At 38.8% G+C, this 20,962-nt stretch overlaps 1 protein-coding gene across 4 annotated transcripts in view; it reads left to right on the forward strand.

The window, feature by feature from the left end:
• The window catches only part of EMB25 (DEAD/DEAH box helicase), a 404,169-nt gene that overhangs the window by 202,046 nt on the left and 181,161 nt on the right, over positions 1-20,962 (forward strand). For all 4 annotated transcript variants that reach the window (XM_089421275.1, XM_089421277.1, XM_089421280.1 and 1 more), the window contains one exon: positions 104-310. In XM_089421275.1, coding sequence (XP_089277401.1) covers positions 104-310 — 207 coding nt within the window. The remainder of the gene's footprint in view (positions 1-103; positions 311-20,962) is intronic.

Raw genomic sequence — 20,962 nt, forward strand, 5'->3', positions numbered from 1 at the left:
TTCTTGGTCATTCGTGGACACTAATAAAACTATCTTATCTATGATGTTCCTCTAAATAGATTTTAGACATGCTTAGTTTTTATTAACGTGTTAGAATTTGCAGGAAATGAAGCTAGAACGGAGAAAGTCATATGAGCAGATGGAGCATGATAAAGTGGCTGCATTGAAGCCTTTACTAGAGAAGTCATCAGAAGGACAGTTCAAGTTCATTTGTTTGCACTACAATGATGCCAAAACGAGGGAGCAGTTTGTCACAGCTCTTAATGTGGGAAAGATTGATTCATCATCATATATTGGTTTAGAAAGTGAGGTAACCGTTGGATCGAGATCTCCTATTATTAAGTAATAGCGTTGAATACTTTTGTAGATTGTTTTAATAGAGTTCTACCTTGATGTTTATCTCATATTTTTTAATTAGTCCCCCATATATGTTGTGTCAACTCTAGAGTTCACAATACATGCTCAAAATCCTCCTACAACCTTGTCCACATGCTAAATCTGGGCATGCACAATAGCGTTGAATAGTTTTGTAGATTGTTTTAATAAAGTTCTACCTAGATGTTTATCTCATATTTTTTAATTAGTCCTCCATATCTGTTGTGTCAGCTCTAGAATTCACAATACTTTGCTCAAAATCCTCCAACAACCTTGTCCACATGCTACATCGGGGCATGTACCCTTCCAATTACTCTTTCAACTCTTCAACCTTTTGAAGGCAGGGTTAAATTTGTTTTTTGTAATTGATGATACATTGCAGCTAAAAGAAGCAAAATATCTGACAAGTTATTTAAAAGGCAAGTGCTGCAATACCTAGATTAACTTCACATACACACTTCCATGAAATGAAAGGCTGAAAAGTAATTCAAATACTTGCTGAAATCACCAAAGTAAAACACTAAAATTAAATAACCAAAATCCAAAAAATTTAGGAGAGGGGTAGACTTTCTTGTGCCATAATTGTGGCCTGTCCAGATGAAAATCTGCATCAGATATGTTATCCCTCATGTTGCATGTGGTCTTGATCCAGATTGAAGATACTACACAAGTAGGCTGTGTATGGGGAATGCTGGCTTGATAAACATTTGGTTGCTGCTTTTGATGCATGTTTTTTTATTGAACTTCACTTTTCAAGGCATTGTCACATATTTGGAGGCATGCCAAATCATCCAGGACATGTGCTTCATTGAGGAACACCTTGTTTGATGAGTGATTTGGCCTAGCATGATTTGCATTCACATGTATCCTTGCACCCTTCTAGAGAGGAACATCCATGAACTTTGGGGTTCCTATGGTTTTCATAGGAAATTATGTGATTTTTACATCTTGAGGGAGAGTACCCACATTCTGGGGTGATCACCTTGGGAGGCGCACTAGTTTGTTGGAGGGGTGAGATTGTTGCATTCATAAGGATCATTCCACTTGTGCATACTTATCTAGAGTGCCCCCCTTTGAAGCTTTTGGGAGTTGGAGTTTATTAAATGCATCTGGGTTTGTTACCGCTCAATCTAGTAGGGGTCCTAGGTGTTGAGAATTCAATGGGGAAATGTATATGTTAATTCTCTTAACTTGATAATTGTTTGTGCTACCTTTTTACTTATTAGCTTTGAACTTTATTATTATTCCAATGTGCAATACATCAAACATCTACCAAAACAGTAAGAACAATGACACAATATATAGGCTTCAAGCCAAGGCCAAAACCCCTCCTGTTGAGGGGAAAACCCGAAAATCTCTTCTTATCTTTCAGTTCTTTCAATTGATGAATACCATGACCTAGACTCAGACAAATACCCTCCAAGATTAAGTCTTCCTCAACCTCAGCTGCAATATCTTCGACCTCCCAATAAATCCGAAATTCTACTGCCCAACAACTGCTGCTTTCTCTCTAGGAGACTTTGATCTCCCTCTAATTGCTCTTCCCTTGACTCGCTTGCCTTGATATGGATTCTAGGGTTAGTAGGAAGCCCTAAGAGACCTTCTCGATCTTCTTGCTTCCAAAATTGAACCTTAGACTTCCCCAACGTAGAAACCCTAACTTCGCACTCCCAGAAGAATGTAGAGAGACCCAGACACTTCGACTTTCCTTGTCCTTTTCTTCTTCGCACTTCCTTCTTCATCCTTCTATTGCTTCCTCCTCCGCATGAGAGATGAGTGAGAATGATTCAAATGGAGGACGAGTTACTCTTATATATAGGCTTCTTCAAGGGTGGACGTTGCTCTTCATGTAGTTCGACTTGATAGCTCTTAGGCCAACTTGATCTTGGAGGTATTTTTGACATTTTTCAAGAAAAAATAATTTTTCTTTTACAATTTACAATGTGCCGATAGGGTCTTTCATATATGACAATGACTCCTATACCTAGGACAAACACTAGAAGCACTTTAATGAGTGCTTGACCTATAAAATAAATTCCTTGGGCAAGAAACCCAAGCTTGATAATAATAATAATAATTTCTTTTTCATTTGATATATTCAAGAGTACATTTCATAATAATGATGACTGAACCTAGTTACACATTTTTCAACACTCTCTCTTAACTAGGAAGGTATTCATAAGAGGTACATGGCTATTCTCAATCTGAAGAGACCTCATAAGAAGAGTCAGATTGGTAACCCGTCTGTCTAGCATCATCATAACCGACATTGTCACATAGCAAGGCCTTGACTAACAACTCTATCTATCCACAAGATCATAGCACAATGCTGGCGAGACCAATGATGTATAGACACCATCATCATTGTCTCTCCAAAGTACATACTTGATCCATAAACCGCTGTGGATATTCCACTGGACAGTTCATCACAACATATCTGATAATATTATATTAAAATTATGAGATTCTACATTATTACAGTTTTATTTAATTTCTAGATTTGTAAAATTAACTATAATTAGTGCATGCATGTAAAAGTAAATCAAGCAGAAAAGTAGAGAATGACAAAATAAGCTCACACACACATAATACACAAGATATGCTCTTTGGGAAACCCTTTCGGGAAAAAACCCAACTAGAAGGTGAGACCGTTTCGCTCTCTTTCTCTGTCTAGAAAGATGGCTGCAGATACAAAGAAGTAATGTTTGTGGCCCATGGGTTGCTAAAGTGCACAAATCCTCTCTGTGTGCTCTACCTCCTCTCTCTCTTGGCCATTTTTGTTCAACTATGGAACAAAATGCTCTCGAAAGAATGGAATGCCTCTTCCTCCTAGTGGCCCGGTTATAACACAACCCGATAGCCTACTAGTGGTTAAGTTTGACTACATCAACTTTTAAATAGAGTTACAAAATAGACCCTTCTAGAGTCTTTTACATCACAAACACATGACTAGCCCCTTTTCCATGAATAATGGGGGCTGACGTGGCATCCTCTCGAACTATAGGTGTGAAAACAAGAATGTCAACTTCTGGGTGACATAAATTTTGCATATGGATTCCGATTGAAGTGATTCTTGCGTCGTTGGAAAGCTTCTGTGTGTAGAATAACATGAAAGGTGTTGTGCTTGTGTGACAAAGTTTTACCCCCAAAACCTGTCGTTTGATATCTCAAAATGCTCCTAGAAGGTTTAAGGCCCCGTTTCACCAAACTGGGTCCCGCCAGTAAAAACAGTTCCATGAGATGATTCGTGCACTTTTTCCACTCCAAATGCATCGAGATGGATGACAAAAAATATAATGATCTAATTCAGATCACACTTCCCCATTTTGGGAGGCTTTTGGTCCCCAAAATCTTTTACTAAATGAGGTGAGGAAATTTTTCCTCCACCTTTTTCTCTGGTCCACCATTTAACTTTGCCCGGAAGTTGTCCCTCCAACCCAATCTGCCAAAGATCTTGTTGCCCTTGCCTTGTAGTTTTGGACCTCTTTTGCAAAACTGTAACTTCTGTCAACTCTACTTGAGCATCTGGTGCCAAATCCTCCATAGAAGGTAGGACTTGTTCCTCTTCCTGATCGAGCATGTAAGGCTCATAGGGTTTCAAATTCTTTGCATTTACAACTAAGTAAATGCGCATATATGGTGGTAAACTGACTCGATAGGCATTATCACCCACTTTTTCCATTATCTCAAAGGGACCATACCTTAGAGCCTTGATTTTCTTACCAAGCCCCTGCAGCCTCTCCTTGTTCAACTGTAGCCATACTCAGTCTCCCACCTTGAATGATTTCTCTGTTCTGTGTTGATCATGCCTGATCTTATACTTAACCTGCGACTTCTGCGATGTTTCCTGTACCTTTAGATGGATCTGCTTGATGTTATCTATAAATTTTTCAGCCCTCAAAGCATCTCCTGTAAGGTCTTCCTTCACTCCTCCTTGTTGCCCATATGCAATATCCAAAGGTGAAGGTGGCAAATATCCAAAACAAGTTTCAAATGAGGACTTTCCTGTAGAAGTGTGGACTGCTCTGTTATAAGAATGTTGTATATATACCATATTTTCATCCCATGTCTTCGGATGCTTTTGGTTGTAACCCCTCATAAGCTGCACCAAAGTCCTATTGACTACTTTTGTCTGCCCATCTATCTGTGGATGGAATGCTGTAGATCTCTTCAACTTCGTGTCCATCTTCTCCCACAATGTAGTCTACAATGCACTAAAAAATCTTGTATCCCTATCTGAAATGATGCTCCTTTGTATCTCAAAGTGTACCCAAACCTGTCCAAAGAACAAGTTTGCTGCTTCTTGTCCACTGATGGTCTTTTTACAGAGCATCGAGACACACATCTTGTTGAACCTGTCAACTACCACGAATAGGGATGTCATGTCCCTTCCTGGTTGTTGGTAAACCTCCCACAAAGTCCATGGAAATGCTTTCCCAAGGACGAGTAGTTACAGGTAAGGGATGATACAGACCCTGTTTCCTGTTGCTAGGCTTGCTAGTACAACAAAGCATACGTCCTCTTATGAACCTAGCTACTTATTCTTGCATCTTGGGCCAATACACATACCTCTACAAGTTAGCCATAGTCTAACCTACACCAAAGTGCCCGCAACCTTGGAGGTGTGAGCCTCTCTAATCAACTGCAAACGCTTACCTTTAGGAACACATAGCTTATCCAACCTGTAGAGTAACCCATCCTGGAGATGGTAGTCAACGGTGCTGTGACCATCGTGCACATGACTCTGACTCTGCAACTGCTGATACACCTCCTTGAAGTCCTTATCTTCTGAATATGCCTCTTTGTATGCATCATGGGTGAATGGCTCCATGTGCATAAGAGTCCCCAAAGCTGTAATATTTGATGTAGGTGGCCTTGAAAGCATATCAACCAACTTATTTGTGTTGCCCTTCTTATACTTGATCACCAAATGAAACTGCTATAAAAAGCCCATCCACTTGTAATGCCCGGTCTGTTGTAGCTTACTTTGGGCTTCCAAGTACTGTAACGGTTGGTGATCTGTGTGGATTATTGTCTTGTTTCTCATCAGATAGTGCTTCCACTTCTTCACAACTTGCACCATGGCATAAAGCTCCTTGTCGTAGGTAGGGTAGTTAAGAACTGCCCCATGAAATACTTCAGAATGGTAGAAAACAGTCCTTCCTCCTTGCATCAAGACAACTACCATAGGATACCCACTCACATCTCTCTCCACTTCAAAGGGTCGTTGCAAGTTTGGTAATGCCAGCACTTGTCCTTCATTGATCTTCTTTAACTCATCGAAATCCTTCTGCTGCCATTTTCCCCACTGGAAAGTCTTTCCACTTACTGTTATGGCGTGGAGCGGTGCTGCTACCGCTGAAAACGAGGCTATGAATTTCTTCAGGTACTGTGCTGCTCCAATGAAAGTCTGAACCTTAGTAACATTAGTAGGCACCAACCATTTCATGGTGGCCTCCATCTTGGAAGGATTTATCTTTAATTCTCCTCTACCAATCACATATCCCAAATACACCAAGGACTGTTGCATAAACTCGCACTTCTTGAGATTTGCTAGCAGCTGGTGCTTCTTCAATGTTTCCAACTCCTCCGTCAAATGTGAAATATGCTCCTCCCAGGTAGCATTATATACCACTATATCATCCGAATAGACAATAACAAATGAATCTATAAAAGGGCGAAGTACATCATTCAATAATCTCATAAATGTAGTTGGTGCATTACATAGACCAAAAGGCATAACTAACCACTCATACAAACCTTGCCTGGTTTTGAAGGCGATCTTCCATGTATCTTCTTTGAATTGAACTTGTTGATATCTAGACTTTAAGTCCAGCTTGGTGAAATACTTTACTTGCTGCAACTGATCTAGTAGATCGTCTATCCTAGGCAGGGGGTATCTGTTCTTGAGCGTGATTTTATTCAGTGCCCTGTAATCTATACACATCCTCCAAGTCCCATCCTTGCTTGGCACAATGATGATGGGTGACCCACATAGTGATGTACTCGATCGAATGACACCATGTTCCAGCAGTTGCTACAACTATTTCTTCACCTTGCTTCTATAACAGACTGCTTGTAGAACCGAATATTTGGCAATGGGGAGTTTGGCAATAGCTGGATCTCGTGCTCCACTTCTCTCTTAGGGGGTAACCCTTTAGGCTCTCGGAACACGTCCTTGTATGCCTGTAACAACTCCTCCAATTGCTGTTTTTGTTTTTTAGTGCACCCCTCTAGGGATGCCTTGCCTCTTATCGACTCCTCTACAGACAGACCTTCTCTTAAAAACAATCAAACATACTTCTTGCTGGAACTGATCAATTTCTTGGCCTGGTTGGCACTTACTAATGAAATTTTCGACTTGCCTTTGTGCACATTGATGATGAACGATTTTCCATCCTTGATGAGCCGGTACTGGTTAGCTCTCCTCATGAATATTGCATCACACATGTACATGTATGGACTCCAAAGCATGACTCCACGTACATCAAGGGGAACCACATCCAGATCTACTTCATCAATAAAATCAACACTGATAGCAAATCTAATTTTGCACTGTTTTGTTACCTTCAACTTTGCATCCTTATGTACCCATCCCAATGGATATGGGTTTGGATGATCACAAACTTCCAGCCCCAACTTCTTGACTAGATTTGTTGCAATGAGATTTGCCTGCGATCCTAAGTCAAAAAAAGCATCAATCTTTGTCTTCTTGACCTGTATCTTTACATGGAAGAGTTTGGTCATTTCTTTCTGTTCCTGTTGCCGAAGTCTACTCAAATTCACCTCCTTCTGCACTGATGCGCAAATGATCTTCTCATCCACGTCCGAGCTGCTTTCAAGTTGGTTGCTCAAATCAGTGGCCATGAGATTCTTCTTCTTATTATCTTTCTTCTTGTTCTTCAGATTTAGCTCTGGATGCAATTTCCAACACTTATCCTCTGTATGGCCATCAATGTTGCAGTGGTTGCAGTGGTTGATAGGATCTTTGCACTGGTGTGTTGTGGCTGCCGTCTTTTTATCTTTTCCCCCTTTTTGCTTCTTCTTCCCCTCCTTAGAAGCATCTTGTTGCTCCTTTTGCTTTGATCCACTTGATTGCACTCTTTTCAGGCCTATGTTCTCCAGGTATTGTGCTTGTACACAAGCCTCGTCCACTGTTTTGGGCTTGAACAACATCACTTGTTCACACAAATGGCAGTGAAGACCCCCCAAATACTTGAGGAGTACATCTGGGTTCTTTCAAGAGATACCCAACATTATAGCCACCTTTGAATTCTGTGGTGTACTCCTGAACGCTTTGGCTCGGCTTTTGCCTGAAGTAATGCCACCAGATCCATTGGTCTTCCACGTACCCAATGGTATAAAACTGTGACTAAATGAGGGTTTTGAAATCCTCCCACTTAGTCACAGGAGGTTCTCCCTCCAACCTCAGGGTTTCTGTGTGTCTCTCCCACCAAGTCATTGCATAGCTCTCCAATTTCTGCCGCGTGAATGAGATTTCCTACCCTTCCTCAATATGATGGACACTGAAATAAACTATCAGTTGTTGCAACTGGTGGTTCAACTTCTGAGCGTCAATCTCGCTATGGTTTTGCTTCCACTTTAAATAGGGGTTGGTTCACGACACTCGAATTGGGTTGATCTTTTCTAGGTTCTTTCTTCGGCTGGTTATCTGCATCTTCCCGATCTCCTGATCCCCCTTCTGATTTGTCCTCTGCATTCGAACCCCCTTCTTCTCCAAATATCCCCAACTTATTGCTTAGGGCTACCATGAGGAGGTTTACATTGTGGTTTATATCCGCGACTTGTTCTTTGAGACGTGAAAACCTCACCTCTATAGGATCACAAGATTCATTTACAGATTCGTCGCCCATGATTAGGGTTTTACGATTTTCGGTCTCGCTGATCTAGATTCCTGCAATCTCCACAAAATACCCAAAGAAACCTGCTCCGATGCCAAATGATCCGTAAACCGCCATGGATATTCCATTGGACAGTTCGTCACAACAGATCTGATAATACTATATTAAAAATCCAAGATTCTACACTATTACAGTTTTATTTAATTTCTAGATCTGTAAAATTAACTGTAATTAGTGCATGCATGTAAAAGTAAATCAAGCACTGATAAAATAAGCTCACACACACATAATACACAAGATATGTTCTTTGGGAAACCATTTCGGGAGAAAACACAGCTGGAAGGTGAGGCCGTTTCGCTCTCTTTCTATGTCTAGAAATATCGCTGCCTAAGTCATAGGACACGTCCTCCAAGGTCCCGTGTCCCGTATTTTACATGTCGGACACGAAAACGGCCCTAAAACGTGTCGAAACGTTTTTCATCGTGTCCTGTAAAATGTAAAACGTATTCGCTGATTTTCGTCATGTCCCGCATCTGGAAAACGCGTATTCCGTTGATAGGAAACGTTGCCTGCCTAAGCTGCAATTTTTTTTGAAAGAAACAAATAATTTTTGAGTGGGACAACTTAATGATCAAGTGTAGGCACTAGTATTGATATGCTATTCATGGTAATGTTAAATTCTTAAAGTAAAAGTGACATTCTCCTTAATCTTCATTTTCATCCTTTTACTTAAATTTTTAACATTACCATGAAATGACTCGGGATGTTTGAGAGTGGTTTCGGCCTCATTGGATTTCATATGGAGAAAGTAGAATTTTAGATTTCATTCAAAATGTAGTAGACTTATTAGTTTTTCAAGATTTCAGGATTGGGAGATTGTAATGTTTCCAGGTGACACCACCTGCCCGGGCTACCCCTGCCACCAGTAGAGAACGTGGTCTACCTCCTATAGCTCCTACTTCTAGTTCTTCAGCTTCTAGAGCATAGCAAACTCCATTGCCAACTCCACCAGCACCAGCATCTACATCTAGAGGGAAAGGGAAAGCTGTGGCATTTTCTTGCAAGAGGGGCAGAGGAAATCAATAGGATTAGACTTTAGTTATTTTCTTCATTTTATTATATATGACATTATGACATGATGAGATACATTATTATATTTTTTGTTGATATTTTGAGGCTGAGTTGGGACTCAGGAGTCAGGGCTTACTATTCAGGACATGATTCAATGTTATGTGTGATTTTAGCACTAGAAATGATATTAAACATCTTATATATTAGTTCTTTTATCATATTTATGTGTCAATGTATTTATTTTATGTTGTAGATGGTTCAAATATTAAAAAAAATGAAAAAAATGAAAAAAATGAAAAAAAAAGAATATTTTTGTACCAAACGGTTTTTTCCCGATTATTTTCGATTGTTTCTCGATAATTACGATTTTTTCCTATTTTTTCCTCGCGCCGATATTATCCTGATAATGATTAATGCAACATTGTTGTAAACATTGAACAATGATACATTTTGATTTTGATGACTTAATGAAAAATCTGCATTTTATGGTTTTAATATCTAAGTTCTAAATTTATAGTTTGTAGTAAGTACTTAGTAGTTTCTTATGTGCTTGTAAGTTGTACATGAACAATGAACATTGAATATTCAAGAATCAAGACCAAGCATATCACATTCTAATTTCTAAATAGTAAATTTTGATTCTATTTTTTTTTTAAAGTGAACTATGAAATTTGAGAAGTAATTATATTTTAATTTGATTAGATAAGCTGCAACCTGCAATTTAATATGGATAAACAACTATATTTCGGTATATATATATATATATATATATATATATATATATATATATTTTATTAAATATATATAAAACGTGTCCCCCGTGTCCTGTTTCTAGGTTGCTGCGTTTCATATTGAATACTCGTATTTACGTGTCCTTCGTGTCTCGTGTCCTCGTGTTATGTGACTTAGATGGCTGCAGATACAAAGAAGTAATGTCTGTGGCCCATGGGCTGCTACAGTGCACAAATCCACTGTGTGTGCTCTACCTCCTCTCTCTCCTGACCATCTTTGCTTAACTATGGAACAAAATGCTCTCGAAAGAATGGAATGCCTCTTCCTCCTAGTGGCCCGGTTATAACACAGCCCGATAGCCTACTAGTGGTTAAGTTTGACTACATCAACTCTTAACTAGAGTTACAAAATAGACCCTTCTAGAGTCTTTTACATCACAAACATGTGGCTAGCTCCTTCTCCATGAATAATGGGGGCTGAGATGGCATCTCCCAAACTATAGGTGTGAAAACAAGAAGGTCAACTTCTGAGTGGCATAACTTTTGCATACAGATTCCAATTGATGTGATTCTTGCGCCATTGGAAAGCTTTTCGTGTGTAGAATAGCATGAAAAGGTGCTGCATCTCAAGCAGCAAAGGTTTACCTCGAAAAAACGCCGTTTGATGCCTCAAAACACTCCCGGAAGGTTTAAGACCTCGTTTCGCCAGACTGGGTCCTACAGTCTACTAGTAAAAACGGTCCCGTGAGATGATTTCTCCACTTTTTCCACTCCAAATGCATCGAGATGGATGACAAAAATTATAACGATCCAATTCGGATCAATACTCCACCCGGGTGTTCACAGAGTATGCCCTTTTGTTGGACTATTCTTATCTTGGGTAGCTAATCCTCAAAGAATATCAGTCCATGAATACTCTTATCTTGAATGCCCTACCACTTTTTCAAAGAGTATCGAATGCCAGATGGTTACCTAATCCTCCATTCTTTCTTCCCAAGTGAAGACAAGAATGTTGTGTCTATCTCTCCCTCTCAATTAGGAAGGACAAATCCACCTGTTGTTGCACAAACTGTCCAAGCAGCGTGACAACGCTCAGACCGGGGGCTGTCACCCTGATCCCCGATCCCTTCGTTTAAGCCGTCTCCCGAGGCTAAGGGGGGTAGACCCTATGGGATGAAGGAAAACCAACTGTGGACCAGTTGGGTTGGGAGACAAAGCAAGGCAATTTAGCACCTGATTGATATTTGGAAATTAAAGGACCAATGCCTTATGGAGTTAATGATTAAATAATTGTTTATCTAAACTGCAAAAATATGAACTTTGTAATTCCACCATTAACAATCATTTATCAAATAACCCAAGCAATGCAAGATACCCAGTAAATTCACAATGCTTTAACGATGATCCAACAATTAAATTTCTAAAGATTAAATGCTTTAAACAACCATAAAATTTAAATGCTAACTAGATTCAAATAGTTAATCTCCAGATGCAAACATTTAAGCTCATTTAACGGAAAAAAGACTTTAAAAGAAATCTTCAATTTTCAATTAGTTTTTTTTTCAAAATTTTTTAATTTTTTAAATATCTTATATATATATATATGTATATATATATTTTTTTTTTTTTTTAATTTTTTTTTTAATAAAATTTTAAGTCTAAAAAAATTTAAACAAAACTAAGATTCTAAATAAAATCTAATCTAAACTAAAGTCTAGAAAATAAAAAGAAATATTTTAACTTTTTATGAATGTTTTAATCTTTTATTGATTTTTTTTAATTTTTATGATTTTAAAATTCTAAATTTAAAACTAAGATAAAACTAAACTAAAATCTAAAACATATGAAAAGTGAAATTTATGAAGTCTAAAATCTAAATAAATAGAACTTTTAAATCTAAATGAAAAAACCAAATAAAGATCTAACTAAGAAAAATAAAATGACTCAAATATATCTAAAACTAGAACCTAACTAAATAAAAGTAAATAAAAAAAAAGAAAGGGTGAGACAATCTTAAATCCTAACTATACCCTAGCTTTAATTTTAATCAACGCATAAGACTAAATATAACCCTAGCCATATATACAAAGAAAAATGAAATGCTTTGAAATTTTTGCTTTTTAGATTTTTTATTTTTTAGATTTTAATGATTTAAAACCATAAAAGTAAAATAAATAAAAATGAATGCAAACAAAAATCAAAATTTTATTTTTTATGGTCCTACGCATATAACAAAACAAAACCAAACCTATGCTAATCAAAATCGTTTTTTTTTATGACTTTTCTCTGCAGGCTTCCGTGAGAACTTGATGGTGGCAGCGTGGAGAATTTGCAGGCTTGGAAAGCAGAAAACGCACCGAGAGGATGGCAGCACTTAGATGATGAGGACACGGGTCGATGGATGAAGGCAGAAAGAGTTGATAACAGACTTGTTGCAAGGAGAAAGGAGATACTGTGTGGGTCGAAAATGCAGCCGGACAGGGATGATACGCTGGTCAAAGAGTGAGGAGCGGATCACTGTAGCCTATTATTCGGCAGCGGGTAAAGAAAAGTGCATGGAGGAGCCGCGTGAGGGACACGTTCAGGTCCAGGGCAGCATAGAGGATGAAGGAACCACATAGGTTTTGATCTTGTGTTTGCAGAATGGATTCTTGGGTGCTATGTGAGAAGCTTGGAGGGATAGCTGCGATGGAGGGTTTGAGGAAACGCAGAGCATAAGCCAGGTTTGGCTACGATGAAGAGCGGATTAAGTGGTTGCGGGATATGAATACGTAGAGAGGGGAGAAAGGCTGCAAAGGGAAAAGGCTGCGTGGAGGAGAGTTTGAAAAGCGTTGTAAAAAAAATGGAGCCAATTATGGAGTAGCGTGGGGAAGGAAATAGATATGTATGGCAGGATTGGCAGCGTTGAATGTGAGGAACGCGGGAAGGAAGGTAGATACAGGCAGGGTGCTGTGTGGAGAAATTTGGATGGTTCTGGCAGCACGCTGGAGCAGAGGATGCAAGGCAAGACCGCAGCCTCCTAGAAAAAAAATTCAAAATTTCTTTGCAAATAAAAATAAACCCCGAGCAGCAAAACAACTTTGATAAACCATCAAATTCCCTCAGAAAATTAGAAAATATGCTGAAGATTATCCATGGTGGAAACCTTGAAAAACTTTTAAAATTTATACCTACAACCTACAATGGCAAAAAACAGAACACCGAGAAGTAAAATGTGCCAGAAACAAAACTGAAACCCTAAAACCAGCTAAAATTTTTCAATATTTACAGATTTTCGACTCTTAAGCAGCCAGATCTTTCAATAATCCACAGTAATATTTTCAGAATTTAAATTTAATGTGAGATGCTTCAGAAAAAAACCCTTCATGCATTCATAAATTTTTTTTTTTCAAATGATAAGCCCGGGATCAAAACTGGCTGGGCTCTTTCAGAAAACGCAATCCGGGAGTTGGCTGGTTCAGCCGAGAACTTCCTCTAACGCCTGGTAAAATTAAGGATATCCTGCACAACTTAGATCAACCATTAAAATAGAGGGAGAAAACAATAGTGAAATTCAGATCAAATAGAGATACCTGCCATTATATTTCAGAATCTAAACTGTCATTCAAACCACAGAGATCAGACAAGATACCTGTGCCTAGATCAATCTTCACAAGCTATTATTAATGGCTGAAAATAAAATTATGCAGAAAAATAAAACATCTTACAGCATTTTCAGAAGAGTAACACCAACAAGATTTTCAACCCCAAAGTCTTTCTTTATTGCACAAAAAATGACTACAAGAGAGCTTTCTTTAGAACCAGACTCTAAGATCCAATCTGATCTCAAATGACCCCTGACACCCTATATAAAGGAAAAATTCCCAATGGCTAGTTCAAGTGATCCATGTCAAAATGATCTCGATCGTCGATGAGGTTCAAAATCCCTTTTAATCTCATCCGTCGAATTTTTAAATGCATTTTAATATATTAGAAAATTGAAATTCTGCATTTATTTACTTAAAACATTGACTTGTTATTATTTTATTATTTTTTCAAATTTTTTAATTTTTAATTTTTATTATTATTTATATCTTTTATTATTTTTATATTTTTTAATTTTTATTATTTTTATTGGATTCTCGAACCTAGCCTTTGGAAAAATCCCTGAGGACCTAGGACTTAGGACTTATGAGGGGATAAAACATTTTTTAACCCTCAAGACACTTTACATCATGACTTTTACAATTTTACATCTCAAGGGGGAAAACCCATTTGACATAGACCCTCATAGACCACCCAGTTCTGCGACACAAACATAATCTAGCAGATCAAGCAATTTGTAATAACCTAACCAAATAGTTAGAATTATTTCCAAATTACTTTTACGTAGACCGAAGCATACTAGGATTCCCCTAAGATTCCAATGACAAAATTCATTCCGACTTTGGGGTTAGGCTGAAGGAAAACTCTGCCGATCATGGATCGGTGAGACAAAAAACCTTCTGGAATGTAGATTATCACTAGAAAATTAGGTTTGCCTAGGCAATTTACATACATGACTTAGACCTGCTAAGATTATTTACAATTTACACATGTAGACTGGGTTAACAACATAACATGATTGGGCTAATGATGACAATCGAATGGCACAGACACGTCGATCAAGCGCTATCCCTTTTGCGAAGAAAAGGGGGTGCATTGCTACGGGTAGTTGACACGTAGTGGTCAACACCACCAAACCAAGCTTGTCCCTTAAGTAAACAAGCTTCTTGTTTGGAAGTGCTTTCCTCAATATTTCAACTACCTACTCATCAGTGGAGATGTATTGTATCTGCACCACACCATTTTGTACTAGCTCTCGTATATAGTGATACTTGTTGATATGCTTTGTCTTCCCATGAAACAATGGGTCGTCAGACAAACAAATACAACTGGTGTTATCATAGTGTATCGCTGTAGGGTTCATCGGTCCTTCGAACAAGTCAGACAACAACTTCCTTAGCCAAACTGCTTCCGTGGTGACTTGACATGCTGCAACATACTCAGCTTCAGCGCTACTTAATGCAACCGTGTTTTGTTTCCTGCTCATCCAAGAGACCATAGAGGATCCTAAGTTGAAACATCCTCCCGTAGTGCTTCTTCCATCTTGTTCATTGCCTCCCTAGTCAGAATCTGTATAACTAGTAAGTTGCATAATATTCCTTCTATCATACTTCAAGCAATAGTTGATGGTTCCTCATAGATATCTCAAAATACGTTTTGCTGCTATCCAATGATCATGTTTTGTCTCCACTTCGAACTGATTGAGTACATTCACTGCAAAACATATGTCTGGCCTAGTATTCACTAAATACATTAGTGAACTGATGAGTTGTCTATATCTGGAAGGATCCACAACGCTTGATTAAGAAATTCTTATTTTCTTCAAGTTAGTGATCATTGGAGTGGTCATTGGTTTACGGTCCATCATGTCGAACTTCTTCAATATCTCGATCACATGCTTTCCTTGACCTAAGTAGACTTCATTAGGTTCTTGCCAAACTTCCAGTCCCAAATAGTAATGCATCAGCCCAAGGTCCTTCATGTCAAATTTGCTTCCAATTGCTTCTTACATTCTTCAATTCGACTTTCTACACCTGTTAAGAGAAGATCATCTACATACAGAAGAGTGATTATAGGTTCATTGTTTACAACCTTGATATGGAGGTTTGAGTCAACAGAGCTCTTCGTGAAGCCTAATCTTTCTAGGTATGCATCCATCCTAGCATACCATGCCCTTGGTGCTTGCTTGAGGCCATATAGTGCCTTCTTCAATTTGCAAACATATGCCTTCTTGTCCTTTGCTTCAAATCCCAAGGGTTGTTCTATATAGACTTCTTCATCTATTGTGCCATTCAGAAATGTAGTCTTGACATCCATTTGGTGGATGTTCCATCCCATTGATGCTGCCAGAGAGACTAATGATCGAATTGTAGTATATCTTGTTGTTGGAGCAAATGTTTCTTCATAGTCGATGCCTTCTAGTTGAGAGAAACCTCTGGCCACAAATCTTGCTTTATATTTATCTATACTTCCATCAGTTGCATGCTTGATCTTATAGATCCATTTGGAAGTAACGGTAGACTTTTCTTTAGGCCTAGGTACGATCTCCCAGACTCCATTCTTTATTATAATTTGATATTCTTCATTCATGGCATCTTTCCATTCTTGATGTTTTATAGCCTCCTCAAATGTTGATGGTTCTGCTTCTATTAACTTTGTCATGTATGCAGCATACCCAGAACATCTCTTGGGTCTTTCACTTTCTCTAAATGATCCTTGAGCTGCCCCATGACCTTCTGCATTATTTAGTGTAGACTTCAATCAGTTAGGTCTTTTCCTTGTTTCTTGAATGACTGTAGGTTGAACAGGTTCACTAGATCCTTCTTCCTCATGGTGAGATCCTTCTTCTTCCTTGTCAGCTTTTTTCTCAAATATAGGAAGTTCTTCGTCATCAGAATCTATAGAAAGTTCTTTTGATTTCTTGAATGCTATGCTTTCATCAAATATGACATCACGACTAACTTCAATGTGATGTCCATCTTTCATGCTATAGGCTTTAGATGAGTTACTATATCTGACAAATGTACCTTTCACATTGGAATGATCCAACTTCTTTCTTTTGTCTTTAGGTATATGTATATACACAGGACACCCAAAGATTCGGAGGTGATCTACATATGTCTTCTTCCCATTGAACACTTCTTCCGGAGTCTTGTTGTCAAGAGATTTGTGAGGACATTGATTTTGTATGTAGACTGTTGTCTTTGTTGCCTCACCCCATAGAAACTTTGATAGATCTTGATCGTGTAACATTGCTTTTACACTTTCTTCAATGGATCGGTTCTTTCTTTCTACAACTCCATTTTGTTCAGGATTATATTGAACTATCAACTCCCTCTTAATCCCAGGTTCCTTATAGAATGCTATGATTTCTTTGGATGTATATTCTCCTCCATTATCAGATCTTAGTATCTTGATTCTTCTTTCTGTAAGGTTCTCCACTTCTGCTTTGAATTCTTGAAATTTAGTAAATACTTCATCCTTGGTTTTCATTAAGTAAACCTAGGTCTTTCTTGAATGATCATCTATGAATGTGACATAATAAAGATGACCTCCAAGTGATTTGGGAGTCATAGGGCCACATACATAAGAGTGAATAAGGTCCAAGATTTCTTTCGACCGTGAAACACTACTTCCAAATGGTCTCTTGGTATTCTTTCCTAATGCACATCCTTTGCAAACACCTTCATGATCCTCCTTTAGATTTGGTATTCCATCTACTATGGAATTTAGAGTTGGTAAGTTTACATGGACTAATCTCAATGTGGACTAGGGTATGATTTATAGGAGATATTAATCTGTAGAGCCTTCCTTCTTGGATGCCAATTACTTTTGCTTGTTCTATGCTTGTGCCTTTAGCCCATACAACTACTTTTCCATCAATGAAAGCTACTTTATCTCCTTTATCTTCTAAGCTTGAAATAGAAAGTAGATTTTTGTGCAAACTTGAAACGAATAGAATGTTGTTGAGGTGGATGTTGCTTCCATCTTCAAGATTTATAGATGATGATCCAATGCCTTTCATTGGATAGCTTTTGTTGTCTCCAAGTTCCACAAAGTATGCGGATTTTCCTTTTGACAAGGTCTTCAATTGGTGGGAGTGACCAATCATGTGTCTTGATGCACCGCTATCAATCACCCAAATATCTTCGTCTTGGAATGTCCTAGAGAGAGCCGAGAAGAGTCCTTCATCCTTTTCTTTGAGTGATACCTTCTTTGAAGAGAATATGAGACTCCATACTTCTTTGATACCTTTCTTGAGATGGCTTGCAATCCTTTTGATGACCTTCTTCATTGTAGAGGAGATCTTCATGATGCCCTTAGAGAACCTTAGCTCTGATACCATGTTGAGAATTCAATAGGGCAATGTATATGTTAATTCTCTTAACTTGATAACTGTTTGTGTTACCTTTTTACTTATTAGCTTTGATCTTTATTATTATTTCAATGTGCAATACATCAAACAACTACCAAAACAGTAAGAACAATGACACAATATATAGGTTGCAAGCCAGGGCCAAAACCCCTCCTGTTGAGGGGAAAATCTGAAAAATCTCTTCTTATCTTTCAAATCTTTCAATTGACGAATACCATGACCTAGACTCAGACAAATACCCTCCAAGATCAAGTCTTCCTCGACCTCCAATTGCAATATATTCAACCTCCCAGTAAATGCAAAATTCTGCTTCCCAACAATTGCTACTTTGTCTCTAGGAGACTTCGATCTCCGTCTAATTGCTCTTTGCTTGACTTCGCTTGCCTTGAAATGGATTCTAGGGCTAGTAGGAAGCCCTAAGAGACCTTCGCTTGCCTTCTTGATCTTCTTGCTTCCAAAATCGAACTTTAGACTTCCCCAGCGCAGAAACCCTAACTTCGCACTCCCAGAAGAATGTAGAGAGACCCAAACACTTCAACATTCTTCGTCCTTTTCTTCTTCGCACTTCCTTCTTCGTCCTTTTGCTGCTTCCTCCTTCGCATGAGAGGTGAGTGAGAATGATCCAAAAGGAGGACGAGCTCCTCTTACATATAGGCTTCTTCAAGGGTGGACGTTGCTCTTCATGTAGGCTGACTTGATAGCTCTTAGGCCAACTTGATCTTGGAGGTATTTTTGACATTTTTCAAGACAATAAAATTTCTTTTACGATTTACAATGTGCCCATAGGGTCTTTTAGATATGACAATAACTCCAATACCTAGGACAAACCCTAGAAGCACTTTAATGAGTGCTTGACCTATAAAGTAAATTCCTTGGGCAAGAAACCGAAGCTTCATAATAATAAAAATAATTTCTTTTTGATTTTATATACACAAGAGTACATTTCTTAATAATGAAGACCGAACCTAGTTACGCATTCTTCAACACTAGGAGGGGTTCGAAAGGGGCAACTACTAGACCAAGTGGAAACGATGGAGAAATATCCCACTATCACCTAAGCTAAAGCTCCCTACTTTTTACAAACTTTCACCGATGGGAGGAGTCCTGGTATGAGGGAAATCACTATTGGGGTCCTTTGTCACCAGTAGCAGTGGCAGTGGCAGAACCATGGGCAGCAGTACAAGATGCAACAGTGCAGAGGATGTTGGGCAAGAAGGCCTAGCATCAGCACATGTATCGATGTCGGATGATCAATATCTTTTCCAAATTAGCAATCACGTTAGCATAATAGTAAATTGCAGATAGAACAAAAACATAAATCGCAGACGACAAGCCAAGGCAAGAGGACACAAGATGTGGTGCTAGTTAGGGACAAACCCCAATATGGGGAACCCTTGATCAATTCTTCTCATATGTTCTTCAGTAGTTCAGCAGAGAGAGGGATAGTACATATACATCAGAAGTCAACATTTTGACTTATCAAAATAAGAGCAAAGATCTTCTCTAAGAAGATGTCACATGAGGTAGCTGATTTGAGCTTAGGTGAAGGTAGACTGCTTCAACAGATCCTTTAAGGTGACTCCATCAACATACAACACCTCACTGTGCTGCACCTCATCTTCATGTTGCACCTGTCACTGTGCTACACCCATTCATTGAGCTACTCTTGTCACTGAGATGCAACTAGTCATGGTTGTACCCATCATGGTGCACTATGCTGCACCACTCACTGTTGTACCCATACATGTTGTTGTACATACTATCATCATGCTGCTGCACTAACTGTCACCTAGAGTTGTACCTATACATGTTGCTGTACATACTGTCATCATGCTGCTGCTCTAACTGTAACCTACAACCAACCAAACAACTTTTTCCCTTACCTTAAAACTGCTCACACAGACCAACGTCCTTTCTTCAAACTCGCCATAGTTGTAGCATTTAACAACCTTCCACGCAGTCACTAAGAAACCCTTGCTATGATGCTATGGCCTATGGCCTAACACATAGCAACGCTGAAGTAAATGTCCTCAAAACAATTACATAAACATCATTAACGCAGCAACACTAAGGAGCAGACTTCAACGCTTTCCTTTACTGTATAACTATGGCTTATCAAACAATCCTTAAGGCATGTCTATATCAGCTTCCTTTATCACACAGTCACCTACAACAAACATGCATCTTAATGTTGTGATAAGACATTTCCTTGCTGCGTTATAGGGCTACCTTTGTTGCTTCATTGACAGTGGATGAATGCTCCCTTAGGACTGTGGATAAGGGCTGCTTCAGGAAGTGTATTAGGGCCTTCATTAACAACATATTAAGGCTCCTTCTGGATTGCATATAAGTATCTCTTGGACAACATATTAGGACCTTTCCTAACTGCGGATTAGGGCCTATATTAGCTGTGTATAGAACCTCCTCTTAGTTGCGTATTAGGGCCCAGTTGTTGCGGAATAGGATCACTGTTTAGCTATGAATAAGGGCTCAACAAACTACGGATTATGGCACCTTAGGACAGCGTATAAGGGCCTCTTTAACAATGAATTAGGGCCACCCTTAACTACGGATAGAGCTACGTCCTTGACTGCGTAGAGCCTTCTCTTTTGACTGTGCCTTGATCTCGTATAGAATAGCAGTTAGGGCATCTCCCTTTAGGTCAACATTTATACTTCTTCTCTCCTCCATGATAACGTTAAGGTCTCTCTCAGAATGTGGATTAGGGCATGGCATATTCCCTTTGACCGTGTCTAGATGTCCCTCCTTTGATTGCGGCTAGAATGTTGCTAGGGCATCCTCCTTACTGCGGCTAGGGCATCATAAGACTTAGGCCAACGTATACTCTTAGGATCTATCCTCTCACCAAAACCCAAAGACAGGTGGAGAGGAAGAGATCACAAGAAGAGTGTGTGCAAATGACTTGCAAACCACCTCTTTTTATACTAAAACGGTGAGCACAA

This window comes from Pinus tabuliformis, chromosome 6, assembly GCF_031772625.1.
Source record: "Pinus tabuliformis cultivar Carrire ecotype Pingquan chromosome 6, CPIR1, whole genome shotgun sequence".
Taxonomy (NCBI): Eukaryota; Viridiplantae; Streptophyta; class Pinopsida; order Pinales; family Pinaceae; genus Pinus; species Pinus tabuliformis.